This window comes from Nicotiana tabacum, chromosome 6, assembly GCF_000715075.1.
Source record: "Nicotiana tabacum cultivar K326 chromosome 6, ASM71507v2, whole genome shotgun sequence".
NCBI classification, from domain to species: Eukaryota; Viridiplantae; Streptophyta; class Magnoliopsida; order Solanales; family Solanaceae; genus Nicotiana; species Nicotiana tabacum.
The window spans coordinates 4,445,706-4,457,413 of NC_134085.1; the positions used below are offsets into that span (position 1 = coordinate 4,445,706).

General features: G+C 39.3%; 1 protein-coding gene across 1 annotated transcript; it reads left to right on the forward strand.

Moving 5' to 3' along the window:
* Window positions 1–307: 307 nt before the first annotated feature.
* LOC142181569 (purine permease 1-like) lies at window positions 308–2,618 on the forward strand. Its single transcript, XM_075254506.1, has 2 exons — window positions 308–1,142; window positions 2,164–2,618. The coding sequence occupies exons 1-2, from the start codon at window positions 432–434 to the stop codon at window positions 2,509–2,511; spliced, it is 1,059 nt and encodes a 352-aa protein (XP_075110607.1). The 5' UTR covers window positions 308–431; the 3' UTR covers window positions 2,512–2,618.
* Window positions 2,619–11,708: the final 9,090 nt, after the last annotated feature.

The window sequence follows — 11,708 nt, forward strand, 5'->3', positions numbered from 1 at the left end:
CAAGTGGAAATGCAAAACTCTACCGACCCACTTATAATTATTCAATTCTTAACTAAAACCATGTTTGTCCCATCCTTGTTAAATTTAATCCATATTTTTGTCTTCACAAGTGCAAATGCAAAAATCAACGCTAACCAGTAGAATAGTCAAGGCTACTTATTTTTTTATTGTTATATCATCCCCTTGTGAATCATATGAAAATTACTAGTACCACAATTAATTAAATCATAAAAAAAGCCTTCTTAAAGTGGGGCCACTCCATGTCGTGAAACAAATCATGGGAATGACTAAAATGTTTCTCAATTATAAATAGCAGGCTGAAGATCTCATCACTGCTAGAGGTCCAAAAATCCAAACCTTAGTAGAAGAAGACCATTCAGCCTGAGCAGCAGACTACTCCAACTTAGTATCCAAATCGCTTGAAAAAAAGTATGGAACATCATGGATTAAGCACCACTATGAGGAGAATCCTCCTGCTCATTAACTGTTTAATACTCGCTGTTGGTATCTGCGGTGGTCCTCTAATGATGCGTCTATATTATGTCGAGGGAGGTTCAAGAGTATGGTTTAGCAGTTGGTTACAAACTGCTGGATGGCCATTCACCCTTATACCTCTTGCCATCCTATACTTTTATCGCCGAAAAACCGAAGGCTCCAATGCCAAGTTATACCTTATAACACCCCGAATTTTCATCGCATCATTCGTCATTGGCGTTGTCACCGGTGTTGATGATTTTCTCTATTCTTGGGGCGGTTCAAAACTTCCTGTGTCAACCTCTTCACTTCTTCTTGCTGCTCAACTTGCCTTCACGGCAATAGGTGCTTTCTTTATAGTGAAGTTGAAATTCACACCCTATTCTATCAATGCAGTGGTTCTGTTGACAGTTGGTGCTGTTTTATTAGGTGTTCGATCTAATGGTGATCGACCAGAGGGTGTGACTAGTAAAGCCTATATTCTTGGTTTTATGATGACACTTTTGGCAGCAGCTTTATATGGAGTCATTTTGCCTTGTATTGAGTTGATTTACTTGAAGGCAAAGCAAGCTATTACTGCTACATTGGTATTGGAAATTCAAATGGTCATGTGTTTTGCTGCTACTATTTTTTGCACTGTTGGAATGATCGCCAATAACGACTTTAAGGTATTTCCCCCTTCCTCCCCCCCCCAACTCAACACTACCCACACATCTTACTCCTTGTTGCAGTTATCTTACAGTATTATTTTGTGCGTTTAAATTCTATGCATTGTCAATTTAAATTGTTTTAGTCAAGTCATTTACAAGAAAATTACAGGTAAATTTTATCATATATTAGTAATTGATAACCTTATAAAAAGAACTTTACAATTTAAGGGTAAATAATTTGAATTTTCAGTATTAGTCCATTTTAGATAAAATGACACAATTATGCATTTGAAAGTATTTAACTTTAAACTTCCCGTTTTACCTTTAATAAGAAGTTTTTAATAACTATACAATATTATGCAAGTTTAAAATCACAAATTTAAAAAGTCTTAAAGACACAAATATTATAAAATATGTTGAAGACCCAAGATTCATAAAAAAAAAATTCTTAAATTTCAAGTCAAGACGCAAATTACGTCACATATATTGAAAACGAGATCGTAAAATATTTCTCTTTTATTACCATTAGATCCCTAAGGCCTTCAAATGAGAAGTCTATTCAACTTCTCTTTAGGAGATGATCAATAGTACATACAATTTCCCTCTTTAGGATTTCTTATATTCTTTTTTTCCCTTTTTTCATCTATTTTTTTTTATTTCCCGTAAAAGTTTCTGATCTTAATGACAAAAGATAACAAAAGCGTGTAATAGGACAGTAATGAAGGAACTAGGTCGAAACCCTAAATTATTCATATCCCACATATACAGATGAAGACTCATTTGTCATGGAATTCATTTTTTAAATTTGGAATACATCAATATCGTGGGTTTAGACTGATTAAGATATTTTGCGTACATGATGCGTTCTATCAAAATTTGAATATGTCAAAAATGTATGAAAACTGGAACTGTATTGGATTCGAACATATTTGCCTAAAAGATGATATATCATAGATATACTTTCTCGGTTTTAATTTTGTTTTAGCTATACACTATCTTATTAAAGAGCAAAGATTAAGATAATGATCAAAATTTGCAGGCAATATCAAGGGAGGCAAAACAATTTAACCTCGGAGAAGCTAGATATTATATAGTGATAGTATGGACTACCATTATTTGGCAATGCTTCTTTGTGGGTGTCATTGGAGTCATTTACTGCTCTTCTTCTCTGATGTCTGGGGTTATGATCGCAGTTCTACTTCCTGTTACTGAGGTATTAGCTGTAGTTTTCTTTAGGGAAAATTTTTCAGGTGAAAAGGGCCTTGCTCTTTTTCTTTCTCTTTGGGGTTTCATCTCATACTTTTACGGAGAGTTTAGACAAACAAAGAAGCAGAAGAATAAAAGTCCAAAAACTGAGATGACAATGATGTATACTGAGTCTGTTTAATTTATTGAGTCTGTTTGATTTATTATTCACGGCTATACGGATAAAGAGTTTGTATTTTGTGTAGAAAATAATATACGTTATTTTTCTATAATTGGTACTTTTCGTTATGTTTGTGAAAGGATCTCTTTCTTTAAAATTTCTGACGTTCCTTCTATATGCAATACAACACTGTGAAAGATTTGCATTTGCCAGTAAATGATCATTTTTCATGACTTATTCAGTTTTATATTTATTTGGCACCATAATAAAATACGGATTAAGTAAAAAGAGTTTGATGGATACTGTTTCGACCCGGAATTCCCATTCTCGGGATCGTGATGGCGCCTGATATTTCACTTGCTAGACAAGTCAACGCTAGAATAGTTGTGAGACATTTTCAGCAAATCAAATTAACAGATGCCAATTAAACTGAAATGACTGAAATAAAGTGTGAAAAGTCATAACAACTGAAATATCTAAATACAACTCCAGATCTGGTATCACAAGTGCACGAGCTACTAGAATAATACAGATAATGGTCTGAATGAATGTAAAACAGTCTGAAAAGAATACACATCTAGGATAAAGTAGAAGGGGACTTCAGGGCTGCAAATGCCGAGCAGTTGTACCTCAAGTCTCCGTCCGATAGTCAAGACGAGTAATCTACTGACCGTTGTCGGGACCGACTCCAAAATCTACACAATAAGTGCAGGGTGTAATATGAGTACAACTAACCTCATGTACTCTGTAAGCGTCGAGGCTAGCCTCGATGAAGTAGTGACGAGGCTAAGACGGGTCACTTACAATAACCTGTCCACATTGTAATAATAATGACAAGAAAGGGAAAAACAGAAAAATAAGGCAGTTAACTCACAAAAATAACTCAATCCTTGAAAACCAGTAAAACCAGAAATACCAATCCTCAAGGGCTCGTACAAAAACATCGAAACCAATACAACACAATAAGGAATATAAACACATAAACTGTTGCGGCGTGCAACCCGATCCCACCGTACAAACACGATTCTCCCTTATTCCACCATGTAAATATCAATAATAACAAGAAAAATATGTTGTGACATGCAACCGAATCCCACCATATAATCAGAGTCAATATCATAATTCTCCCTTATTTAACCATGTCAATCCTCCCTTATTCCACCTGTTGTGGCATGCAACCCGATCCATAGGTAAAAATCAGTAAATGTAATAAATTTCGCAACTCATTTCACAAGAAGATCTACGAATAAGGAATATGAAAGCAAAGCCATAAAGGAAATCTCGGACCGAACCAATAAGTGCTACAATGTACAATAAGAAACAAGACAATCTGAATATATGACAGTTAAAGTGTACAAGTAAGGCAAGTAACAATTAAATCATGAAAGCATGGGGGAAACTATTATTATAATACCATAATAATAAATGACAAGTAGCAAATTAAGGCATATGAAGCAATTAAAGCATGTGACAACTAAGAATAGAATAAAATAAATAATGAAAACAGAAAAGTATGAAAGCAAGTATTTTGACGGCATATATACATTTGTCACCTCGCATATACGCCGCTATATATGTAATTCACATAGCACATAGCTCAAGGGTTCCTAATTCCATAAAATAAAGGTTAGACCCAACACTTACCTCGCTCCGCATGAAAATCAAAACTCTACCGGAGCTTTTCCTCTAAAATCCTCGTCCAAACCAATCGAATCTAACCAAAATCCACTCAATTATATCAAATAATGATAGGGAAATCAATTATAATACATAACATTAAGATCTTAACACCTTTACCAAAATAAAATTGTAACTCTATTTTTGTTATTGCTTTTAAACTTCATCAAGACGATTACTATTATTCTTTTACGTTCAAATAGAAGGAAAAGAATAAATACCGAAATATATATGGAAAAGGGCCAGAACTAACCCTGAACTATAGTTTCATGGTTAAAAATAACCTTCGTCCACTTATTAGGCCATTGGTATCCCTAACGTTATTTTCCTGGACCTTACATTCCACTCCAACTAACGGCTCATATTTTAAAAAAGAAAGGTTATTACTCTATGACTTGTATATGACTTTTTTTGTAGAATGCTTGAGAAGACAGACTTGGTCTTTAATTATAGGAGCAGATGGGACTTGAAGCCTCAAGTAATTTACATTAAAAATCTTAATCAAGTGTTGCAAGGATATGATGTGGATATGCTGTCTTATATTGATATTTGTGTTGAATACACCGAAGTCCTTAGGTTAAGGGAGGTGAAACAAATTTTAATCACAGGGTCTTCAGGTAGATACTATGTGGTTGAAGGTGATGAGGGCATTAGAAAATTAATATATGTATTATCTGCCAAGTTCAATGTGGTTCAGTTATTTGCTATACATGAAGGTGAAGAACAAGTAATAGTTCCTAACATTATTCAGTATAATGAACAAAATATTGTCACATTAGAGGTTGGTACTGATTGTGACTCCTCTGATGAAGAGGGTGCTCGTGAAACTGATTCTAGTGACTATGATCGTGAGCAGTTGGAAGTCTTCTGGAAGGAAATGACTAAAGAAGTAACTAATAAACTAGAAAAATACAAAGAAATAGAAAAGGGAATGAGTTTTAAAAGCTTGGCTGAAGCTAAAAGAGTTGCGGAATTTTATGGAGTTGCTACTAGCAAGAGCCTTAAAATAAAGAAGAGTGACACTACTAGGGCGAGATATAAATATGACATAGGATATCCTTTTGGGTGCCATTTATCCAAGGATCGAAAAGATCAGGGATTTAAAATCAATACCTTAAACTTGGAACATAACTGTGACCCAACTTATAAAAATAGAAGAGCTACTGCCAATATTTTAGCACACTATTTCAAGGACAAGGTTCAAAATAATCCAAAGTATAAATTGGAAGACATGAGAGTGGATCTGGAGGATCAATTCAAACTTAATGTTAGCTATTCCACAATGAAGATGGTTAAAAGACTTGTGTTAGAGAAATTAGAGGGTAGCTACATTGATGATTACAACAGATTAGAGGCTTATGCTCAAGAGTTGAGGGATAGCAATCCTGGATCTGATGTGGTGATAAACATATCCAAAGATGCTTTGGAACAAGGAAAAAGAAAATTTCTCAGAAAGTATATTTTCTTCTATACTTTGAAAAATGGTCGGAAAGGAGGATTGACACCTTTAATAGGTCTGGATGACACTTTTCTAAATGGAAAGTGTAAGAGAATATTACTTGTTGCTATGGCACAAGATTCAGTGAATTACATTCATCCGCTAGCTTGGGCAATGGTTGATAAAGAAACTGGTAGGACTTGGAAGTGGTTTCTAGAGTTGCTAAGAAATTCCTTGGATTTACAAGAGGGTGAAGGAGTGACATTTATGTCTGATATGCAAAAGGTAATATCTAACTATTTTTATCCACATGTTTCTTTGTACTAGTTTGATTATATGTTTAACTGCTTGTTTTCATAATTGTAGGATCTACTTGATGTTTCTACTGTGCTTCCTAGTGCAAATCATATATGGTGTGTTAGGCATACATAAGCTAATTGGAGCAAGAAGTGGAGGGGTTTGGAGTTAAAGAAGTTGTTGTGGTGGTGTGATTGGAGCACATATGAAGAAGAATTTAAAGATCATTTGAAGTCCATGAAAGGTGTTGAACTTGTTAAAAAATCGTGAAGAAGAGTGTAGAAACTGGAAAATAGACATCAACGCATAAGTATAGCCTCTCAGGCATGCCTCTCAGTCACTCGTGATGTAGCTCTCGCCAATTAGTACTCACATTAAGCACTCCGACTCAATAGATATCTCATAATGATAATAATAATAATAATCGCTGCAGCGTGCAACCCGATCTGTAGTTCATAGTCGACTACGCTAATAATAATCACCGGATGAAATACTACTCCGCGACGCCCTTTCCTCTCGACTCAGCTTAAACTCGCGTCGAATTTAACCAAAATCAGAATTATAGTATCAATATATGCTAAGGGAACGAAGCCCATGCAAAAAATAATCAAACTACATCAAAAATCCCGAAGTTAGTCCAACTCGACCTCTGGACCCACGTCTCAAAATCTGATAAAAACCAAATCAATAGAATACTTATCCTCCCACGAGTCTATTCATACCAAAAACATCAAAATCGGACCTCAAATGAACCCTTAAATCCCCACTCAAAGATCTCCAATATAAAGCCCTAATCCTTCAATTTTCATCCTTAATTTCCACTAACACCATGATTAAATAATGGAAAAATGGTCATAAACATAAGTAATGAAGCTTAGGTAGCTTACCCAACTGATAATCCTCGATTTCCCCTTGAAAATCACTGCCCTAGCTCACTTCCCGTCTTCAAAAATAGAAAACTTAGCAAAAATTCGCGAAGGAAACCTTATATACTTTCTGACCCAGGGATTTCGCACCTGCGGTCCTCTTTATGATCCTGCGGTACCGCTTCTGCGGTTTTCACTTAAGTTCCAGGGACCGCATTTACGCCTCTCCTTCCGCACCTGCGGTCTCGCAGGTGCGTTCAAGCTCTCGCACCTGCGACTTCTGGTCCTCTAGCCATAGGCCGCTTCTGCGGCTTCCCTAATGCTTCTACGATCATGCACCTACGGTCCCCTATCCACAGGTGCGGTTATGATAGGGGTAGCAACTTCAGCTGCTCCTTTCCAAAGCCAACTTTTTCCAAAATCTTCCGAATTCATCCCGAGGCCCCCCCGGACGTCCACCAAAAGTACGAACAAGTCATATAACACTATTCAAACTTATACCTACCTTCGGAACACTAAAAAAAACATCGAATCATCAAAACACCCTCGGATTCAAGCCTAAGGTTTCTAAAACCTCCAAATTCCGCTTTCGATCAAAAAGTCTACCAAACCTTGTCTGAATGACCTGAAATTTTGCACACACGTCACAAATGTCACAACAGACCTACTTAAACTTTCGGAATTCCATTCCGACCTTTATATCAAAATCTCTGCTACCAACCGGAAAATGCCAAAATTCCAATTTCGCCAATTCAAGCCTAAATCTACTCCGGACCTCCAAAATGTATTCTGATCACGCTCATAAGTCCCAAATCACCTCACAAAGCTATCAGAATCATAAAAACCAAATTCTGAGATCGTTTTCTTGCAAGTCAACTTCTGATTGACTTTTCCAACTAAAAGGCCATCTTAAGAGACTAAGTGTCTTATTTCTCTACAAAACCACTCTGAACTCGATCCAACCAATCTGATACCACATAATACAGCTGAACAAGGCATAAAGAAGCAAAAATGGGGGAAACAGAGCGGTAATTCATGAAACGATCGGCCGAGTCGTTACATCCTCCCCCTCTTAAACAAACGTTCTTCCTCGAATTAGTCAAGAAATATACCTGAAGCCTCAAATAGGTAAGGATATCTGCTCCGCATCTCTTGCTCGATCTCCCAGGTACCCTCCTCCACGGGCCGACCTCACCACTGCATTTTCACTGAAGCTACATCCTTTGATCTAAACTTTCGAACCTGACGCTCCAAAATAGCCATTGGCTCCACATTATAAGTCAAATCTCCCTCTAACTGAACCGTGCTGAAATCGAAAACATGAGACATATCGCCAATATACTTCCGGAGCATAGAAACATGAAATACCGGATGCACACTCGACAAGCTAGGTGGAAAAGCAAGCTCACAAGCCACCTCCCCTATCCTTCGAAGCACCTCAAAAGACCCAATGAACCGAGGACTCAATTTACCCTTCTTCCCAAATCTCATAACACCCTTCATGGGTGAAACCTTCAATAGAACCTTCTCCCCAACCATGTAAGACACATCACGAACCTTCCTGTCAGCATAACTATTTTGTCTTGACTACGTTGTACGAAGCCGCTCCTGAATCACCTTCACCTTGTCTAAAGCATACTACACCAAGTCTGTACCCAAAAGCCTAGCCTCACCTGGCTCAAACCAACCAACGGGAGATCTACACCGCCTCCCATACAGAGCCTCATATGGATCCATCTGAATACTCGAATGATAACTGTTGTCGGAAGCAAACTTTGCGAGCGGTAGAAACTGATCCCATGACCCTCCAAAATCAATGATACAAGTGCGCAACATGTCCTTCAATATCTGAATAGTGCGCTCAGACTGTCCGTCCATCTGAGGGTGAAAAGTTGTGCTCAACTCAACCTGAGTACCCAACTCTCGCTGCACGGCCTTCCAAAATTGTGAAGTAAACTGAGTACCTCTATCTGAAATGATGGAAGCTGGGACACCATGCAAACGAACAAACTCTTGGATATAGATCTCTGCCAACCACTTTGAAAAGTAGGTAGTACATACAGGAATGAAGTGCGTGGACTTGGTCAGTCGATCCAAAATCACCCAAATAACATCGAACTTCTTCAAAGTCCATGGGAGCCCAACTACAAAGTCCATGGTGATCCGCTCCCACTTCCACTCTGGAATATTTATCTGCTGAAGCAAGCCACCCGGTCTCCGATGCTCATATTTCACCTGCTAACAGTTGAGACACCGAGCTACATATCCCATAATATCCTTCTTCATTATTCTCCACCAATAATGATGTCTCAAATCCTGATACATCTCGCACCACCCGAATGGATGGAATACCGCGAGCTATGAGCCTCCTCTAAGATCAACTCCCGAAGCCCATCTACATTTGGCACACATATCTATCCCTGGATCCTCAATACCCCATCACCACCAATAGTCACATCTCTGGCATCGTTGTGCTGAACTCTATCCTTAAGGACAAGCAAATGAGTATCATCACACTGGCGCTCTCTGATGCGATCAAATAAAGAAGACCAAGAAATCACACAAGCCAATGCCCGACTGGGCTCCAAAATATCCATCCTCACGAACCGATTGGCCAAGTCCTGAACATCAACTACAAGAGGTCTCTCCCCAACAGGAATATACGCCAAACTCCTCATACTCACCATCTTCCAACTCAAGGCATCGTCCACCACATTGGCCTTTCCCAGATGGTACAAGATAGTAATATCATAATTCTTTAGCAGCTCCAACCATCTCCACTGCCTCAAATTGAGATCCTTCTGCTTGAACAAGTGCTGGAGGCTACGATGATCAGTAAAAACCTCACAAGACACACCATACAAATAATGCCTCCAAATCTTCAACGCATGAACAATGGTAGCCAACTAGATCAAGAACAGGGTAGTTCTTCTCACAGGGCTTCAACTGACGAGAAGCATAAGCAATCACTTGACCCTCCTGCATTAACATACACCTAATACCAACTATCGAAGCATCACAATACACTATATATGAACCTAAAGCTGATGACATAACTAACATTGGAGCTCTGGTCAAGGAAATCTTGAGCTTCTGAAAGCTCTCCTCACACTCATCCGACCACCTGAATAAAGCACCCTTTTGAGTCAATTTGGTCAAGGGTGATGCAATAGATGAAAATTCCGGAATGAACCGACGGTAATATCCCGCCAAACAAAAAAAGTTGTGAATATCTGTGGCTAAGGACGGTTTGGGCCAACTCTAAACCGCCTCTATATTCTTTGGATCAACTTGAATACCCTCACTAGACACCATGTGCCCATCTTTCTTCTTCATAAAGTTGTCAATGCACATCCTCATCGTGCCATCTTTCTTCTTCATAAATAAAACAGGCACACTCCAAGGTGACACACTAGGCCGAATGAACCCCTTATCAAGGAGTTCATGAATCTACTCCTTCAACTCTTTCAACTCTGTCGGTGCCATATGATATGGTGGAATAGAAACGGGCTGAGTGTCCGGCACCAAATCAATACCAAAGTCAATATCCCTATTTGGTGGCATGCCCGACAGGTATGTAGGAAAAATATCGGGAAAATCCCTTTTAACATGAAGAGAATCAATACTAGGAGTCTCTTCACTAACATCCATCACAAAGGCTAAGTATGAAAGACAACCTTTCCCAACCATCCACCATGCCTTCAATAACGAAATCATCCTACTGGGGACAAAATCAATCGAATCTCGCCACTCAACCTGTGGCACCCCTGGCATAGCCAATGTCACTGTCTTAGCATGACAGTCCAATATAGCACGATACGGAGATAGCGAATCCATGCATAATATCACATCAAAGTCCACCATACAAAGCAACAAATGATCCACTCGAGTCTTCATACCCCTAATAGTCACCACACACGACCAGTATACACGGTCCACAACTATAGTATCGCCTACCGAAGTAGATACATGAACAGATGAAACAAGAGACTCACGAGGCGTATCCAGATAACGAGCAAAATATGATGACACATATGAAAAAGTGGAACCAGGATCAAATAATATAGAGGCATCTCTGTGGTAGACTGAGACAATACCTGTAATCACAACATCTGAAGCAATAGCATCTTATCTGGCTGGGAGTGCATAGAAATGGGCCTGACCATCACCTGATCGACCTCCCCTTCTGGGGTGACCCCTAGCTGACTGCCTCTACCCCTACCTGCATGAGAGGGTGGTGGAGTAACTGGAGCTGAAGTCGAGGGCTGAATCCTCTATTGAGACGGGCCCTCAAGAAGACGAGGACACTGCCTCCTCATATACCCAAACTCTCCACACTCGTAACAACTCCCCGGTGCGAGGAACGGGGACTGAAGGGAACCCCTAGCACCGAAGTGACCAGTAAAAGGACCTGACATGGAAAAACCCTGAACTAATAGAATAAAGGATGAAATCTGGGCTGGTAGGGCACTGAGTGATGAATGGACCAGATGTGAGCTGTGAGAACTATGGCCCGATGATGCCCCACAATGAACTAGGCGAGCTGACTGAGCATGTTTGAATGGACGGCTTCTGTTGTGCTGAAACTAACCTCTATAAGGAGCGCCACCAAAACTGCCAGATCCCCTAGGCCTCTTGGCCTCCCTCTCATCTCGCTCCTGGCGACGAAATGACTCAATCTCACTAGCAATGTCAACAACCTCCTCAAAAGTAGCACCCGACACACTCTCCATGGTCATGAGAATCCGAAGCTGATATGTGAGGCCATCAACGAACCTCCGAATTCTCTCCCTATCCGTAGGAACCAACCAAAAAGCATGACGACCTAACTCTGAGAACCTCATCTCATACTGCATCATAGTCATATCTCCTTGATGCAACTGCTCGAACTGCTTATGCAGCTCCTCTCTACGAGATTATGGCATATACTTCTCCAAAAA

Excerpts from the sequence above, each read along its gene's own strand:
- LOC142181569 (XM_075254506.1), top strand. The coding sequence starts at position 432 with ATGGAACATCATGGATTAAGCACCACTATGAGGAGAATCCTCCTGCTC. Across the intron at positions 1,143-2,163 it reads TCGCCAATAACGACTTTAAG|GCAATATCAAGGGAGGCAAA; the intron begins GTATTTCCCCCT and ends CAAAATTTGCAG.